The sequence below is a fragment of the Danio rerio genome, chromosome 2, assembly GCF_049306965.1.
Source record: "Danio rerio strain Tuebingen ecotype United States chromosome 2, GRCz12tu, whole genome shotgun sequence".
Classification (NCBI taxonomy): domain Eukaryota; kingdom Metazoa; phylum Chordata; class Actinopteri; order Cypriniformes; family Danionidae; genus Danio; species Danio rerio.
This window is the reverse complement of record NC_133177.1, coordinates 52988486-53008360: the sequence shown is the minus strand read 5'-3', so window position 1 is coordinate 53008360 and position 19875 is coordinate 52988486. Positions and strand designations below refer to the sequence as shown.

General features: G+C 36.2%; 2 protein-coding genes and 1 long non-coding RNA gene across 12 annotated transcripts in view; 2 read left to right on the top strand and 1 right to left on the bottom strand.

The window, feature by feature from the left end:
- LOC141378929 (uncharacterized) overlaps positions 1 to 8782 on the top strand; it is a 173873-nt gene extending 165091 nt beyond the window's left edge. For 2 of the 3 annotated variants that reach the window (XR_012394667.1, XR_012394666.1), the window contains exons 5-8: positions 4731 to 4802; positions 7643 to 7793; positions 7961 to 8048; positions 8707 to 8782. This is a non-coding gene — a long non-coding RNA (uncharacterized lncRNA). Of the gene's footprint in view, positions 1 to 4730; positions 4803 to 7642; positions 7794 to 7960; positions 8587 to 8706 lie in introns of those variants that run through there. The other variant, XR_012394668.1, reaches the window with a different exon arrangement.
- On the bottom strand, positions 2333 to 13544 carry si:ch211-209f23.6. Of its 6 annotated transcripts, none has more exons than XM_073930911.1 (6): positions 13199 to 13544; positions 8448 to 8756; positions 7920 to 8171; positions 7627 to 7748; positions 4755 to 4795; positions 2333 to 4644 (listed from the first exon to the last, which is right to left on the bottom strand). In XM_073930911.1, exons 1-4 carry the CDS (start codon positions 13323 to 13325, stop codon positions 7645 to 7647), a joined length of 792 nt encoding a protein of 263 aa, XP_073787012.1. In that variant the 5' UTR covers positions 13326 to 13544; the 3' UTR covers positions 2333 to 4644; positions 4755 to 4795; positions 7627 to 7644. The 6 variants fall into 6 exon arrangements, with proteins under 6 accessions (XP_073787012.1, XP_017207839.1, XP_021323767.1 ...); XM_017352350.4 differs by lacking the exon at positions 13199 to 13544 and adding an exon at positions 9815 to 9925; XM_021468092.3 differs by lacking the exon at positions 13199 to 13544 and adding an exon at positions 8995 to 9179.
- A 246-nt stretch (positions 13545 to 13790) lies between these two features.
- The window catches only part of cactin, a 475834-nt gene continuing 469749 nt past the window's right edge, over positions 13791 to 19875 (top strand). For 2 of the 3 annotated variants that reach the window (XM_073910400.1, XM_005168431.6), the window contains exons 1-2: positions 13813 to 14085; positions 18292 to 18844. In XM_073910400.1, coding sequence (XP_073766501.1) covers positions 13817 to 14085; positions 18292 to 18844 — 822 coding nt within the window. In that variant the 5' untranslated portion in view covers positions 13813 to 13816. 3 annotated transcript variants of the gene reach the window in all.

Genomic DNA, 19875 nt, shown 5'->3' with positions numbered 1-19875 from the left:
TATATATATTTAAATCAATATTTGCAGTGATAGATATGCTGCAATAATTCACTCAAAGAAGTAACAAATTAGCTTAAGAAAGTGTAAGTAATCTAATTAAGTAAATTACCCAACAACCTGAAATCAAATCTGAGTTTAACCCATTCTTAACTACTCATGAATTCCTTATGCACATCCGTCTAGTGCGTTTCCACTGAATAACAATAGAGAAGTGTTCTGTCAACATCAACATGAACAGTTTAAACACAGGAGTTTATGAGAGTTTATGGTGATGTGCCATAACTTATCTATTTGACATACATTACAATTACACTGGACAACCAAATGCATTTGTTGAGGTGTTTTAGCAGACTTGCTCATTCTCAATGTCTGTCCATGGGAGGCTTGACATAAAATGAAGATAAAATAGATCCATATACACTATTATAAACATTAAAACACATTATAAACACAAATATTATGATCGTTTACATCAAATTGCTGTAGGGCAAAAGCAAAGGCGGCATGATCAACAAACTAATAGCAATCTATTTGCGTTAACACTGCTCTTTTGGTTTTAAAATCTTTTTAAAAACAACACTAAAACATTTATATTACTTTCTGATTTTAGGCTAACAGGTAAATCATTCCACAATTTAGTTCCCTTAACAGAGAAACAGATTGACCAGAAGAGGTCTTACACTTTAGTATGAGACAGTCACCATTAGCAGTTGCTCGTGTGACTCTGTGAGATGCTTGATGCCTACTTAATAGATCTAAAAACAGCACTGGAACACGATTATTTAAACATTAAAAACTATTTAAGATAATTAAATTAAATAAAACCATCAAAACTAAAAAGGTTGTGTTTACATGAAACCTCACAATGATGCGGTCATTGGAATTGCTTGTTTATATATTGAGTCAAGAGGCTTCAATGTGGTTAAAGAGGCTTGTGACCATGATGTGATGCAATATGACAAGTAAGAGAACGTCATTGTGTGCATGCATAATTTTGCATATAATAAAACTTGCGTATAATAAAATGAAAACAGTTTAGACTTGGCTTGACCTTCTTACTCATATTTTTAACATGACTATCATTTTTTTAAATTCACATCTGGTTATGCTGAAATACTTGTATTAGTTTACTTCATCAATAACTTTATTTTTAATCAGCACCTCAAATGTATCACCTGCAGGCCTATTTCTGACATTTAACATTAAATGAGACACCTCAAGCCATCTTGAAATATGTTGTAAAGCCAGAGTCAGCTGCTCATTTGCCTGGCAAGGTGTTTTAGCAGACATATAGATGCAAGGGTGTAGAATTGGCATGGATGGAGGGAACGTGTCCCCACCAATATCCACCAATTACTGAAATGTCCCCACCAATAATTTAATCGACTCCAAAATGAAATAATGCTCCGCCAACCCTTAGTAACCTACTTGTGCACAAAGGTTTAAAGGCAAGTTTGCTGTGAGTTCACTATAATACTATTAACCAAGGCTGTGCAATTCATCGAAATTCAGTTTGGATTTTGGCCTCCATGATTATGAAAAACAATAATTGTAATAAAACGGTTAAACTGCGTCACACACCTCTCTAAATTTCTCTTTAAGAGTTCACACTTAGCAGATGATTGATTATAAAGCTTGTTTGGCATGCTGTTCCGGGAGAAAGCACTGAGCTCATAAGATCCTCGAGCCCGGGGCTCCCTCCTGATTGCAAGGCGAGAGGGGAGTTTGAGCTCAGGTAGATCTCGAGAACTACCCTGCTGTAGTAGTAGCTAATGAACAGATAGTGATTGCTCCTAAGAGATAACTACTTACTAGGTGCATGTCTATGGTGGGGATTTGAATCAGTCAATTAACTTAAGTTGCATATTTTTGGACGGTGGGAGGAAACAGGGGAACCCGGGGGAAACCCACGTGAGCACTGGGAGCACGTGTAAACACCACACAGAAATGTCGGCTGGCTTGGTAAGGACTAAAACCAGTGACGTTCTTGCTGTGAGGCAACAGTGCCCACCACTGGGCCACCGTGCCACCCATCCAGGAAAGGAGGAGGAGTAGGGCTGGAAGGGGAGATTCTTCAATATGAAGATGGCTGAGATATGGAACTTAGGGTATTTAAAGTGGCTTTGGAATCGTCTGATTGGTGAATCATTATAAGTTGAATAATGCGGGAACGGCTGCAAGCAATTATAAGAATATATACTCTCGAATTTAGCTTATAAATAAACTTCACTTCATTCATACCTCCTCAGAGCCAGATTGCTGTAAAATCATGTAAATTGACTTTTGCAGCATGAGACATGATTCATTAATTGTTTTTTTGTATTATTAAGTGTTTCTTTTATATCATTAAGTACTTCATTCATGTTTTTAAAAGCACAAAAACTATTTGTGCAATGCATGTGCTATAGGGATGTATGTCTCCACCAATGTCAAGAGTGAATATACACCCCTGTATAGATGACTGTGTCATCTGCATATAACTGGCAGTTTATCCCTGGGCAGCAATCTGGAAAATCATTTATGTACAGTTGAAGTCAGAATTATTTGCCCCCCTGTTTATTTTTCCCCCGTTTTCTGTTTAACAGAGAGAATATTTTTTTTTCAACACATTTGTAAACAATAGTTTTAATAACTCATCTCAAATAACTGATTTATTTTATCTTTGCCATGATGACAGTAAATAATATTAGACTAGATATTTTTCAAGACACTTCTATACAGCTTAAAATGACATTTAAAGGCTTAACTAGGTTAACTAGGCAGGTTAGGGTAATTAGGCAAGTTATTGTATATTGATGGTTTGTTCTGTAGACTAGTGGGAAAAAAATAGCCTAAAGGGGCTAATAATTTTGTCCTTAACATGGTTTTTAAAAAATTAAAAACTGCTTTTATTCTAGTCGAAATAAAACAAATAAGACTTTGTCCAGAAGAAAAAACATTATCAGCCATACTGTGAAAATGTATTTGCTCTGTTAAACATCATTTGGGAAATATTTAAAAAAGAGAAAAAAATTCAAAGGGGGGCTAATAATTCGACTCCAATTGTACATTGTACACTCTCAGAAATAAAGGTATGCGAGCTGTCACTGGGGTGGTTCCTTTTCAAAAGGTACACATTTGTACTTGAAGGGTCCATATTGGTACCCCAAAAGTACATATTAGTACCTACAAATTTTAAGAGGAACATTTTTGTACTTTTTAGGTACTAATATGTACCCTTGGAGTATTAATGTGGACCTTTTAGGTACAAAATTATACCTTTCGAAAAGGTACCACCCCAGTGACCGCTTATGTACATTTATTTCTGAGTGTGTAAACAACAATAGGTCAAGATTTATTATGGAGCTCAGTGAAGAGCTGTCTGACTGCTTTCAGTAAAATGTTTATTTATTAACTTGTTTAACAAAGCCAGGTTAGTTCCATTGTGATATTAAACGCTTTTGTTAAAAAGAGTATTAAAATAATTCAAACAGCATGCCAAAACATATGATTAAAACATATTTAAACACAAGATTGAAGAAAAAACACTCGTTTAATGAATAGCTCAACCAAAAATGAAATGTGTTATCATTTACTCACTCTTGTTCAAAACCCATTTGAGCTTCTAACTTCTGAACACAAATGAAAGAAGAAGGCTGGTATTTTTTCCTACAATGGAAGTAAATGTATCCATTTTTCTAAATATCTTCTTTTGTGTTCAACAGGTTTTGAGCAAGTAAAGAGTGAGAAAATGATGGCATTTATTAAATTTTTGGGTGAACTATTCATTTAACGAGTGTTCTTTTTCTTTAATCATGTAATTCAAACAGCTTGTGAAAACATGATTAAAACACATAAAAATACACGATTGAAGAAAAAAAAACACTCATTAAATTATTAGTTCACTGTATTTATTATCTGTCATCATTTACTTGTTCAAACCCCGTTGAACACAAAAGAAGAATGCTAGTAATTTTTTTTCCTGCTATGGAAGTCAATGGATACATTTTTCTAAATATTTTCTTTTGTGTTCAACAGAAGAAATAAAACTTAAACAGGATTAAACAAGTGAATAGTGAGTAAATGATGCAGACACTGGTAAAGGCTTAAAACCATATGAGGGAGAGTAAACTGTGAGAACTCTCCCTTTAATAAGATCTGCAGCAAAGAGCTTAGAATGACCAAGAGGCGACACTAATGTAATATATGAAACAGCCACTAGAGGGCGCGGCGGCCATTTTTGAATGAAAACTCCAATAGAACAACAACATAATATAAGTCTGTAAAATAAACTATTAAAAGAGCTGATGATTGTGATAATAAGTGTTGTATTGTCGTCTTTCAGGTTGCATCTCAAATTTAATGCGCTTTTTGAATAAATAAATAAAAAACAAAGTAGCTGCTTGCCATCGCGACAGTAATGAGATCCAATGGACGGCCAATCACTTTCACTCCAAAATGGCGGAATCCAGGGCTGTTGCTGGGCGCTGCTGTTGCAATGGAACGTTCTATTGAGTGCCTCTTGGTCATTCTAAGCTCTTCGTCTGCAGTAACTGACTGATTATTTTAACTCTTCTGATTTCATCAGTCATAAGCAGATGAAGGAGTTTGTGTTTGTCCTGCTGTACGGTGGGTGATGGTGGTCCATGTGTCTCTTGTCATCTTCTGGGTCAGAAACAAAAAAATAAACAAACCATCACAGTTCATCACAGAATGTTAAACATGCATTATTTGTGCTTGTATTATCACAGGAAAAGAGATGAAGAGAGTCTCACCTCAACATCATCATAGTCTGAATCTTCAGCCTGTTTAACACCTGAGAGGTCAGAATATAAGTTTACTGCACTGGTTGCAGAAATGTTTGCATGAAAAGCGTTCATATTTTAAGTCCACGATGGTCAGATTTTCTAATTTAGCAGTCTGACAGCCTACAAGTTGAATACTGACTACTTTTACTTCATTCATTCATTTTCTTTTTGGCTTAGTCCCTTTATTAATCAGGGGTCGCCACAGCGGAATGAACCGCCATCTTATCTAGCATATGTTTTATGCAGCAGGTGCCTTCCCAGCTGCAATCCATCACTGGGAAACATCCATACACACTCATTTACATACACACACACACACACACACACACACACAAGTTGGTGGTTCATTCCGCTGTGGCAACCCCAGATTAATAAAAGGACTAAGCCGAAAAGAAAATGAATGAATGAATGATAAATATTTCACTAGAAATAATAATTAAATAATCATTTAGTGAGCTTATAATTAAAACTGGAGGTGTCATGGTGGCTCAGTGGTTAGCACGGTCGCCTTACAGCAAGAAGGTCGCTGGTTCGAGCCTCGCCTGGGTCAGTTGGCATTTCTATTTCTTTATGGAGTTTGCATGTTCTCCCCGTGTTTGCATGGGTTTCCTCCGGGTGCTCCGGTCTCCCCGACAAGTCCAAAGACATGAGCTACAGGTGAATTGGGTAGGCTAAATTGTCAGTAATGTATGTGTGTGAATGAGTGTTTATGGATGTTTCCCAGTGACAGGTTGCAGTTGAAAGAGCATCTGCTGTGTAAAACATATGCTGGATAAGTTGTTGGTTCATTCCACTGTTTTGACCCCTGATTAATAATGGAACTAAGCTGAAAATAAAATAAATGAATGAATGAATGTTGAAAAATGTGTATGCATACATAGGGTTTGCTTGTTTTAATAATTCATTTAAAATATGCAGCTAAGAAATAACTAATTATAATATTGTATAAACAAGGCCTATACAAGTCTGAAATTTCTTTCATAATGCTCTTAAAAAGGTCTTAAAGAGCCCATATTATGGGTTTTTGAAAATTCCCCTCCATGTAGTGTGTAACACAGCTCTAAGTGAAGTGGAGTATCCAGCTAAGGCTTAAATCTGTTAGTGTACAGTGTTAAAAACGGTTGATTCATCTATAAAAGAGTCGACTCATAGTGCTTCAAACGAGTCGCCTTGATACGGATTCATTAGGTGTTTCGCCATGACGTACGAACGAAACCAAGTTATTCACGTGCACGCGCAAACCCGGGAGATTTCAAACCTGAGGCCCCGCCCTCTGACGCAGAAACCGAGACACACACACACCCACAAACACACACACACACACACACACACAAACATGCCGGTGGATTGAAGTCACACTGCAGATGGATATATTGAGTCTCTACCCAAACATGAAACCTCAGCATTATAGCCAAGCAGTTGGAAACTACTGGAAACTTCTGGAAACTACATGCTACAAAGAATACTTCATCAGCGTTTGTTAAAGGAAGGATCAGTAAAGAGTAACTTACTGATGGACGTCAGGATGGGTTTCTTCCTTCATTTCTCAAGTGTAAGTACGTGCGATTAAAGTTGCCTCGTTGACTCTAGCTTGCAAATGTATTTAGTTGTGATTTGTTACTTTTAACCGCGTGTACTGTATCAGGTTAACTGGCTATATTCTCTTATCGCGTGCAAAGTCACGTTAAAAACGCGACGCGTGCTGCTTTGTTAACGGAGCTCCGTGGACGGGGAGTAGTGTGTGTGTCTGTGTGTGCGTGTGCGCGCGCTGTCGTCCGGAGGTGTGTGTGTTTGTGTGTGTGTTTGTGTGTGTGTGTGTGCGCGCGCGTTGTCGTCCGGAGCAGGGTTAAGTGCGTATGTGTGTGTGAGAGTGTGTGCAATATGTGTGTGTGTGTCTGTGAAAAGAGCAGAGTGAGAAGCTAGGAGATCTCCTCAACTGTTTTTGGAGTTTTTGTTCAATAAAATAGTTAGTCGTCTGTATTTTCAAGTCCATCGTCTGTATTTACATTGACCCACTGGCAGCTAAAATCCACGCCTACACTATCGAGCGTGTATGAACTGTGATTACTTTTATATTGCTGATTAGCTGTTTGGCATTTCACTCTCTGACTGAAGGCAGTCGACCAATCGCGACAGACTGTCATTAGTCCAATCAGCGCAGATTAGCTTCGCGCTAAGGAGGGGTTTGGGAACAAATGAATCCCTGAACGATTCATACAGGAGTCGCTGGGATAATTAGGTAAAAATAAATGCAGATTATAAGACCATGAAAGTGTTTTTTGACCTTGCATGCATATTAAACTGTTGTTGGAGACCCTTACAACCAAGATATGACCCTATTTCATGTATAATATGGGCTCTTTAAAAAGTCTTACATTTGACTTTGTGAAACTTGCAGAAACCCTGAGCATGTGTCTGTTAGGTTGTAATAACTCTTCTGAAACCCATTTCCCCGATCTTTCTAAATGAAATGCCTACTTTACTACATCCAATCAGCTCGCAGTAGAAAAGAAACAAACCACGCCCACTGTTTTCTCATTTAATATTCTGTTTCTCTAGGAACTGCTTCACAAAAAACAGCTGCAGATTCCAGTTCATGTGGTCTTTAAGAATGTCTTGATCAGTGGTGTCCAAACTCAGTCCTGGAGGGCCGGTGTCCTGCATATATTTGTTCCAACCTCAATTAAACACACCTGAACCAGCTAATCAAGCTCTGTCTAGGTATACTAGAGTTCCAGGCAGGTGTGTTGGAGGAAGTTGGAGCTAAACTATGCAGGACACCGGCCCTCCAGTGTAAACATTGCCAACAAGTGTAAAACATTGAAGATTTTACACTTACCTTTTTATTCCTGCAGAATTAAAAAATCAAACCCCAAAACTCGATCACAGCCACTGAGATCACAGTGAGGAGCATCATGTGGAACAGTGGAAATGCTGAACTAAACAAACTTTGTTCGTTCCCTGGCATGTACAAGAGGAAGAACAGCATAAATCCCGCGCTAAACGGTATTAGTACAGTAACACATAATATTAAACATTCAGAATTTAATAACATGCTTCTTGCAATTATTAGCCATGTAATATAGTATAACATAGTCTATGTACTTATGTGTTAAAGGAGCAGATCTTTACCACTACAGAGTGGTTTAATCTCCATTTCCTCTTTTTTCCAGCTGACAGGATTGCTGTAGTTACAGATGATCAATTCCTCACTGCAGGACAGGATGAGCGTGTAGTTCTCCTGTGATGTCACTTCCTCTGGTGAGCATTGGTTGTTCTGATAGCTAGAGTCAATGATGAGGTGTTGAGCTCTGCATGTGAAGTTAACAGTACAGGAGTCACTGCTGGTTGAGTTTACAGTCAGAACAGGAGAATCCACTGCGTCTGAAACACACATTTACACTGACAAGATCACAATCACCTGAGTGATACGATATACTGTCACAGCTGAAGACCAAACCATTTATACACATACAGGAATATGAACTAGTCAATAATAACTGCAGTAGAGATAAAATCCTGAATTAAAGACAAAGTGTTGTAAGCTGATTTAAATCTGCACATCTGAAACTGAAAAAAACGAACATAAACTACATTTATGAATAATGAATAGTCTTTTATGCAGCAACAGATTAAATCACACACAGAAATGACACTCACCTATAACAGACACTCTGTATACAGCAATGTCTTTCATTAAGTCTCCGCTTATTCTTGCTGTGTAGAGTCCACTGTCTGCCTTCTGCATGTTCTTCAGTGTCAGAGAAAAGCTTGTTTCATTAAACTCTATTCTGTTCTGATAGGACAAGTGATATCTAATCATTTTAGATTCATGAAGATATCGAACTATATTCTCTGATTTATCATTAATCCAGGATAAATAATCAAACTCTGGTAGTGGTTGTGTCTGTAAATCCAGCTGAACAGAATCTCCAGTCTGCACAAACACAGAGATCTCAGCACTGAACCCTGAGAAGAGAGAAAGACGCCGTTCAGTAGGTTTTTTTTAGCCTAATCTTACTTCATCCTTGATCAGGACTCAATCTATCAATAGAAAATGCTTATTTAATTTGTCTACAACATGAAACTTATTCCATAACAGGTTGAGTTCATGCTAAGATATGTAGGCTTTGTATACCAAATGCCTTTTTTTCTTTTCTAGAAGTTTAAAATTGGATAAAACACTAAAAACAGAATATGTTTAGACCTGTGTTGAAGATGAAGAGAAGAAATAAAGACACAAGATGATCTGCTGCCATACCAAACATTGAGATGAAATGGAAAATATGATGAAAAGTTGTTTGGTCATTAATCTTGGGTCAGCAGTCTTTAAAAGAGGAATAGACCATTTTGTTTCACTATGAGAAAATAAATCACTTCCACTCCGGCCATAAGTGCCGCTAGACTCTGCCCCAGTAAAAATCTCCAATCACCCAGTAATGCTCTGAGTAACAGTTTACTTCATGTACAGTAAGTGTATTAAATAAGAGTAGCAATCACAGAATAAAGCGATATTCTCTATGTACAAACTCAGTTAATGCATCTAAAAGTATGTTGTTGTTTTTGTACAGCTTAATTTTACCTCATCATTGATCAGGACTGAATCTATTGGAATATATGAACATAAAATGCTCATTTCATTTGTCTACAACCTGAAACATAATTAATTCCATAACACTATAACACAATAATTAATACCATAACACTAGGACCCTGCTGAAAAACCAGCTTAAACTAGCCTAGTTTTATGGTATTTTTGGCCATTTCCAGGCTGTTTTCCAACCATTTTCAGCCTGGTCTTAGCTGATCAGGCTGAGAGATGACCAGCTAAAACCAGCTTGACCAGCCTAGCCAGACTGGTAGCCCAACCAAAACCACTTATGTCCAGCCTTGGCTGGTCAGGCTGGTTTTCGCTGTTTTTTTCAGCAGGGGACAGATATACCAAATGGCTTTTTTCTTTTCTAGAAGTTTTAAATTGGATGTTAAACCAATACAACACTAAAACAGCATACTTTTAGATGCATTACCTGTGTTCAAGATGATGAAGAGAAGAATTAAGGACACAAGATGATCTGCTGCCATAGCAAACGTCGAGATGAAATCACTGATGGTGACTTTGAAACATCAAGTCGTCTAATATATGTGAAACGACACTGAAGGAAGTTATCCGTTCATTAATCTTAGGTCAGCAGTCTTTAAAAGAGGAATAGAGAGTTTCGTTTCACGATGACAAAATAAATCACTTCCACTCCGGCCAGGGACGTCATTCGACCCCCAGTTAAAATCACCAATGACCAGTAAATGCTTTGAGTAACAGTTTACTTTATGTAAGTGTATTCATTTCGAGTGGTAATCACATAATAAAGATGTTATTCTCTATGTAAAACCGAATCAACGCTTTCCAAACCAACGTAGTTTAATTGAAAACAAACTGACGCATGCGCAGAAAAAAACATTCCCCACCGCGCCTCAGTAGAGCTTTTTGCAACACTCTTGACTCCGGCATATGACTGAGGACTACGGCCAACACTGACAGATTACATGTTATCTACTTTATACAGTCATTTGAAGTCAGAATAAAACGCACAGGCTTGCGTTACATGCGTGGAAACTAACATGTCTTAATTCGGTCACACATAAATAACTTTAAATTGTTCATTTAGAAACTCCAAGAGCCGTAAATACATTCATTCATTCATTTTCTTGTCAGGTTAGTCCCTTTTATTAATCCGCGGTCTCCACAGCGGAATGAACCGCCAACTTATCCAGCATGTTTTTACCCAGCGGATGCCCTTCCAGCCACAACCCATCCCTGGGAAACATCCACACACTCATTCATACACACACACACACATACACTACGGACAATTTAGCCTACCCATTTCACCTGTACCACATGTCTTTGGACTGTGGGGGAAACCGAAGCACCCGGAGGAAACCCACGCGAATGCAGGGAGAACATGCAAACTCCACACAGAAATGCCAACTGAGCCAAGCTTCGAACCAGCGACCTTCTTGCTGTGAGGCGACAGCACTACCTACTGCGCCACTGCATCGCCATAAATGCATCTATATTGAGAAAATCATTCACCACACTGTGGCAGCTTTTTTGAATGCTAAGCATATAAAAGCAAGACTAGAGCGACATCAATTGAGTTAAGCGTTTAAAAGGGGGAAATCAACTTAATAATTACGAGTAAAAAGCCAAGTAAATTCTTTTGAATCGTGTTTTATCCATAGACTGTGGTTTTATCTTTGAATGCGTTCACTGAGATGTTTTATTGCTGTGTTAAATGCAGTAAAGTATTGCATTAACATATAAAGTAAATCACGTTTTTATTGAAACTTCCTATCAAACACGAGAGATACATGACAATAGAACAAACAAAATAAGGCCAGGGTGATAGAAGGTAAATATTACAATATATATATATATATATATATATATATATATATATATATATATATATATATATATATATATATATATATATATATATATATATATATATATATATAAACACAATAAACAAGAGAATATACGATTAAATAAAATTCTTACAATTACAAACAAGCCGGACCTTTACATTAATCAAAAATGTTGAAAGTAGAGCACAAATGGACAATTTTAATGGCGAATAGTACAATTTGTTAGTTCCTTATAAAACAAAGAAAAACAGTTTTTTGGATGTTGGAAATGCACACTTATGATTATGAAACTTAATCAACAAAGTAAATAGATTAATAACAAAAACTTCATTATTCAGATTATCAATTATAATATCCAAAAATTACGTTTTCAAAATGCAAATTAAAATTTAAGAGTGGCTTTTTTGATAAAGACTGAAGCATCATACCAAAGCTTTTAATATAACCCCAGTGCCAAAAGATGTGGGGTAACGTTACAGTTTCCAAAAGCAAAGAACAAAAAGAGCAATTTATATCAATATCCTCTTAAATTTACTGAGAAAATGTTTAACATGATAGAATTTATGAACTAGTTTAAAAGATACTTTTTTATCTTCTTTGTAACAAACAAATTTGTGTAACGTCTGTCATGCCTACAATTAAATATAAATATATATATATATATATATATATATATATATATATATATATATATATATATGTATATATATATATTTTTTTTTTTTCTTCTTTTTTTCTTTCTTTTTTTAATTAAAAAAATTTACAATTAGGGTAGGCAAGCATGAAGTGATGCAAATATAACAATAGGCAGATAAAAAATATAGGGGAAAACAACGTATGGTAATGACAATTGTACTTGACGTGAAAAAAATAAAAATAAATAACATAAAAATAAACATATTAAGTTTAAAGTAAGTTTATACAATAAAAACCTTTAAAGTGTTGTGAAAGGGCTACAAAATTAGCTGAAGAAAAGCTTTATCATTTAGCAATGTACTTAGTGATGAATAATAGCAAGTTTATAATAGAGTGTAAAACATGAGAGAGGGTTTTCAAAAATCTACATTTATGAATGGATAATTTTGCAAAGCAGGTAATGCTGTGCACAATCCTCTTTAGTTACTCCAAATGTAACTTTTTGATAGCAAAAAGGGTTGACAAGGATATTGACATGAGACATTCTGTCATGTACAAAATAACTCTTGAGTAGATGCGATAGCAGAAAATTTGCTCATTGGTTTCAATATCACTTTAACAAAATTGTCAAGAGTTATCCACAATGTCAAATTTTCAGTTTGTTTGATGGATATACGTCATTCTTCATTTTAAACTAAAACTTTTAATTTTGGGGAGAGTTGGATAAGAAACGTAACTTGACCTTATTTTTTGAATTCCTGTGAATTAAAATCTTTAAGTTTAGTGTAGTGTAGATGCAATTGTAGAAAATATGCAATAAAAATAAAAGGTTTCAATATTGAGACATCTCTTTGCAACCAACTATTTTTGCTTTTATACATTAATTTACAAAATTATTCTGAATATTTAGGTTACTGTCTTTAGCAACACTATTTCCTAAGTATTTTGCAAAGGTTAACCGGTAGCACACGTGCTGCTGCTGATGTGAGAGTCTAAACCACTGCCATAAATTGCAATTAATTCAGATTTATTTATATTTAGGTGTAGTCCAGATGCATTGGAGATGAGATTAACTAGCTGAATAATTCTGTTGATTTGAAGTTTGTCCTTTAAAATGAGACTTTTATCATGTAAAACCCAAAGAAAGATAACTCGAACCATTTGAGAAAACCAACTGCTATAAACCTTTTGAGTTCAAAAACGTAATGAGTACTGTGAACTTACTCCATTTAAGGTGAAGTAATGAGGTATTTAATTAACTCATTAAGTTACCTTCAACATTAAGTTCAAAACTCTTCAAATGAGTTGAATTAACTTTCAGTACATTTTGAGTTAACTACACTCACATTTGAAGTTGAGGGGTTGGGTTTTCCAGTGTATCATCGGCCATTTGAATAATTGAGATTTGTTTATCGGATAGACTATTGTAAGTTTATCAAAACTACTATCGTTTTTAATTAAAATAGTAAGCATTTCTACAGCTAGAGTGAATGGGAAAGTGGAAATGGGACACCCTTGTCTAACTTCTCATTAAATATTGAACCTCTGAGTTGTCCTATACGATAAAGATATAGTAGAATTAATATAGTTATATAGCGTTTTAATTAAGGAATTGAATGTATTGCAGAAGCCATATTTTGCAGGAGGAGATCGAACACGAGACTGATGTGATGCGGTTATAAAACTGACGATAAAATAAGCAGTCAACAATCCGCTTTTAAAAGGACCTCACATGAGGTGCCCTTTACATTGCCTGATATGAATTGCAAATCAAAATTGGTGTACATTTTAAATTTAGTTGTTGCTGACTTAATAAAATTAAAATATATATATTTATATATATATATAATTTTTGCATCATAAGCTTATCACGTGATCAATTTGAGAGTTTTATTGCGTATTAAAAACATTCGTAAACTAACGGTACCTATTTACGCGACGCGACACAGTCAGGACCCCTAAACATGGGATCGAAAAAGCATCGTAGGAGCCGATCGCGGTCCCGCTCTCGAGAAAGAGCCCGTGTTGTTAGACATGATCGCTCGCCCGGGGACAGACACAGTCGCAACCGCTCTCCGGTGAAAAGTTCCCGCAGGCGAGCGCGGTCCGACAGCGGCGGCTCCAGGAGCAGCGGGGGCTCCGCGGGCCCCAGCCGACAGAGAGGCAGAGAGTCCGGCCACTCCAGCGACTCTGACCGCCAGCACAGAAACACACACGGAAGAAACAGAGACAGGTACTTCCTAATAGTAAATATATACTTACATGTGTATACAATAACAGGGGGTACGTCGAAGTTATTGGAGTAAAGTTGGTTTTATATTCGCACATTTTAGACTTTCTACTTAATATCATTTCAGAGAAGTATTATTTGGAAATTATAAATGGTGAAATCACATTAGCAGCCAACGACTATTAAAGTACAACATTGTTTACAGTAAAATTATAAATTGCTGAATATGTTTTAAAGTCATATTTACATGCGATTTAAGACCAAGTAGTCAAAGTAGCGTAATAAACAATGTAGAGCTCATTCATTTATTAATTTTACTTAGTTTAATCCCTTTATTAATCAGGGGTCACCACAGCAGAATGAACCGCCAACTTATCCAGCATATGTTTTACACAGCGGATGCCCTTCCAGCTGGAACCCAGTACTGGGAAACATCCATACATTCTCATTCACGCACATTCACTATGGCCAGTTTTTGTCCTAAAGCTACTGAGCAACACCCAGTCTTGTCTTATGGCAATTTTATAAACGTTGACGTACACATGTTACTGTATGTTTTGTTGATTGAGGCAAAGTTCATATTCGGCCTGAAATCGCATGTCAATATGACTTAAAAACAACATTAACACTATTTAATTGACTGAACAATGTTTTATTTTGATAGTCACTGCCTGGCTACTAACATGATTTCACTATTATGAATATGCAGATAATATATTTTCTGAAATTATATTATTAAGGAGAAAGTCTGAATGTGTGAATATAAAACCAATTCACCCTAATGTTATATTGTACGTATTGATATTGTAAACACAAAAAATATTTTTTAAAATAAGTAGTAACAAAAGCATATCAAAAATAGGCTGGCTACAGTCAAGACTGGTAACGTTACTGAGGATTAATTGTCAATTAAAAATAGAAAAAAATTCCAAACCAGTTTTGTTTTGTTCATGACACTTACAGTTCAACCTTAAAGGAAGATACTGCTAGCTAGAAAGCAAAAAACCTGTTACCATCGAATTTCATCCAGGGGCGCCCCCAAGGGGTGGCCAGGGGTGGCCACGGCCACCCTTGTGTAAACTCTGGCCACCCCAATATGATAGTTGCTGATATTAATAAATAAATGAATAAATAAAATGCAGCCACTAAATTATTGTGGATTGATCAGCGCCACTGACGAAGCTGATTCACTGAGATTGCACACTTTTTATTAAGAAATTATTATTTTTGAAATGAGAAAGTTGTGTTTCATCTGATTGAAAACCACAAATCCAAAATAAATAACTAGATGCATTTTGAAATCTGCTTTTCAAAATTTCTTTGGGTTTTGTTTGGTTTATTAATTCATTCATTAATCATATTCATTATTCATAATTCATTAATGTTGGACATGGCATATATTGCATGTTGTACAAGAAATAACTTACCTGAAAGAGGTTTTAGACTAAATATTGATTTTTATTTGGTTTGCACTTGTACTTGCGGAATAAATTACAATATTTCAAGAGTAATTATTGGAATTCATTAAAACTTCATTATTTATTTTACCAAAAACAAAAATATAACATTACTCCTTATTCACAATATATACACAATTCATAATTTTTTGTGTGCCACCCCAAGATTTGTTGTGGCCTTACTTGGCCACCCCTAAGAAAATTTTCTGGGGGCGCCACTGATTTCATCGTAGAAAAAAACAGATGCCATGGATGTCAATGGTTGCAGGAGTCCAACCTTTCTAAATGTCTTCTTTTGTATTTAGTAGATGAAGTCTCTGATTAGATTTGCATTGTAAACCTTAAATTTAAACGTAAAAACTTATTATTTTTTATTTCATATACTAAGTTTTTTGTTCCTACACTCTCAAAATCATTATGCAAAAATCAGCAGATTTCCTTTTACGAAATTCCGTGTACAAATAGCAAAAAATAAGAAATGATATACATAATATTTGGGGCGGCATGGTGGCGCAGTGGCACAGTCACCTCACAGCAAGAAGAGTGCTGGGTAGGTCTGCATTTCTGTGTGGAGTTTGCATGTTCTCTCTGTGTTTGCATGGGTTTTTCTCCGGGTGCTCTCGTTTTCCCCACAAGTCCAAAGATATGCAGTACAGGTGAATTGAATAAGCTAAATGGGCCGTAGTGTATGTGTGAATGCAAGAGTGTATGGGTGTTTCCCAGTGCTGGGTTGCAGTTAGAAGCCAAGGGCATCCGCTGCTTAAAACAGATAAGTTTGCTGGATAAGTTGGTGGTTCATTCTGCTGTGGTGACCCCTGATTAATAAAGGAACTAAGTCGAAAAAGAAAATTAATGAATACATAATATTTAATAAATTTTTCATATTTTCTGACTGAATAAAAACTGTTCATGATTTTTGTACATTACATTTTGTAAGGTCATATTGTCTGTCTTTTAGTAGATATGTGATATAAGAGACTTTGTTTACAGAACAAGTGGATCTAATTACGTTTGCAATTTAAACCTTAAATTACATTTAAAAATATTTTTTTCCTATATTAGTTTTTTAATTCCTGCACTCAATATATGCACTTATCACACAACACATGGACATGACTTCAGTCATTTTTGGTGATGCAACATATATCGCCCATATATAAAAAACTATTCTAGCAACAGGTTAGCTTTATCTCTATTAGTGGTGTCAGTCTTAGTATGGTTAAAAAACACAATAGTATTTACTATAAATGACTGTAGTATATTTTGATGTGGGTGTCTGACAACTGAAACTACATCTGCTAGTTCACTGAAAAAATGCAGGGTTCCACACAATTCATTCACATTGTTCCAATACAAATCAATTAAGTTAACTTAACACTCCAAACAAATTTATGTGGATTGAACAATGAAGTCTCAAGAATTGTGTTGTTTCAGCTCATTTTAAATAAGTAGTTTGAAGTTAAAACTACTATTACTAGCAAAAAAAAAAAAATATATATATATATATATATATATATATATATATATATATATATATTCCATATATTGATTATTGTGACAGTTCTACGTATATCTGCTAAAAGACTGAAAATATGACCATGCAAACCGTATTGTACATAAATCCTTAAACATAGTTTCTTTTCAGTGAGACAATATGAAAAATGTAGAAAATATTACTTCTATTATTTTTCATTTTGTGCTTTTTCTTTTTGTTCTGGTTTTAAAAAATCTGCTGATTTTAAGAGTGCAGGAATTAAAAACCTCATATAGAAAACAACAGCCACAGCAGAATGAACTGCCAACTCATCCAGCATGTGTTTTACGCAGCGGATGCCCTTCCAACTGCAACCCATCACTGGGAAAACCCCATACACTCTTGCATTCACACATATACACTACAGCCCATTTAGCCTATTCAATTCACCTCTACTACATGTCTTTGGACTTGTGGGGAAAACCGGAGCACCCGGAGAAAACCCATGCGAACACAGAGAGAACATGCAAACTCCACACAGAAACGCCAACTGACCCAGCAATCTTCTTGCTGTGAGGTGACTGTGCCGCCATGCCGCCCCAAATATTATGTATATTATTACTTATTTTTTGCCAGTTTTGTACACAGAATATATATATATATATATATATATATATATATGGGTGTAGATATCACAGTGTCTGTTACTTTTTACCTTGCACTTTTTTGTCAACATTTATTATTATTTATTTAGGAAATGCATTTTCACATTCTAATCCCAATGACTCATTATTAAATAAAAATAATATTAAAATATAAAAAAAATAGTTAAAATGGCTATAATTAAATGAAATATTCTAAGGAATAAAATATTAACTGTTTGAAAGAGTGTACTTGCATCATGATTATATTATATTGTCATTCTGGCATTATATAATGAGTGGCATAAAAGGACAATAATATCATTAATCGCAATATATTTTGGTGCAATATATCATACAGCAAAATTAGATATCATGACAGGCCTAGATCTATGATATGAGAGACTTGCTTTGTTTACCAAACAAGTGAGAATCTAATTAGATTTGCATTGTAAACATTAAAAGTTATTATATGTCATTGCATACATAACATTTTTAGTTCCTTCACTCTCAAAATCATTCTGCAGAAATCCACGTTTTTTTCTTTGACAAAATTCTGTGCAGAAATAGCAAAGAGAATGTCCTAATACTCTATCTGACCCTTATATGTGATTGAATCATATTCTTATTGTTTTAGCTCTTCAGATGACGACTACCATGATAAGAAGAAACAGGCGTTGAAGAAGAAACACAATGATGAAAAAGACAGCAGAAGCAGGAGAAGAAAGAGCAGAAGTTCTTCAGGTTCCAGCACAAACTCCAGCAGGGAGAGAAACCGATCCAAAACCAGCAGGAGCAGAGAGAGAGAACGGAGGAGACGACAAAGCAGGAGCTCCAGCAGAGAGAGACACAGAGACCAGAGGAGGAGAAGAAACAGCCCAGAGAGAGATCGAGACAGACGCAGACGCTCACAGTCCAGATCCTCCAGTTCCTCCAGCTCCGACTCTGACCATGGAGGAAAGTCCACACAGGGTGGTTCATCCTCCAAAGAGGAGAAGAAGAAACAGAGGGATCTGATGAAGGCGCTGGAGACGCCGGAGGAGAAGAGAGCCAGACGTCTGGCCAAGAAAGAGGCCAAGGAGAGGAAGAAGAGAGAGAAGATGGGCTGGAGCGAAGAGTACATGGGCTACACCAATGCAGACAATCCCTTTGGAGATAACAACCTGCTCGGGACCTTCATCTGGCAGAAGGTGAGAGATATGATATACGGTATATGCACAGCTAGTGTTTTTTCCTTACCGATAAACTTCGGTAGGGCAACAATTTTACAAGGTTGTTTTTACAGCATCGATGTTGTAATGTAATTACAACACATTCAGTTAAATAGACTTCAGCATTCATTTAGTTGTTCAAGCATAAAATGACATGAAAGACCGTGTCACCGCTAGCGCCGTTAATAGCAGTAGGCGAGCACAGAAACTCAATCGAAAATACTGGGGTAAAATAAATGTTCATATTTTAAAGACACGGCGGGGGGAAATGGAATTTAATGCAGGGCTTCTTGTACATTCTGAGACCCACTTTATATCGTATATCAATCAGGCAGTGAAGATCACTTATTTTTAAAGGGCCATGAGACCCCCTCGTTTCAGCAGAGTGTTTTCACACCTTTCACACTTTGGAAAAAGTCAGAAAAGTGGGTGTGTCCAACTCTGTTTTAGGGGGGAGTGTCGGAGGAACTAAAGTGGGAGGGTGTGGGAGTGTCTATTTGGGCACGCGCGAGTTTCAGTCAAAATACATACAGGAGAAAGTGATGGTGTTTAACCTACATGGACATCTGTAGTCGAATTATTTGCCAAATTATAAAATGTTGGACTTTAACTGCAGTTTGGCTCTTTCATTCAGGGAATTCATGCCGCTCGCGACAAACGAGATATTTGATTCGAGGATCTGCTCTAAGCATGTATTTTTCATGCAATGTTTGATACCGCACGGCGAATGAGAGAAAAAAAAACTCAGCATTTCCCGGAAACTTAGATGCACACGGCAGGTAGTGTCAGAAAGCCTCGTGTGTTATTCCGGTCACAAAATGCGGTGCTAACATTGTTGCACTCAGTGCAATAGTTAACTTAATTCGATATGAACAAACTGAATAAACAAAGAGCACTGGTCGCTCACTTACCAAATCTGTAGAGACAGGACAATCACCAGCAACTAGAGCCGCGTCTTCATGAAGAGAATACTACAAGCGAATCCGGATTTTAGCGTTTGCAGATGAGAA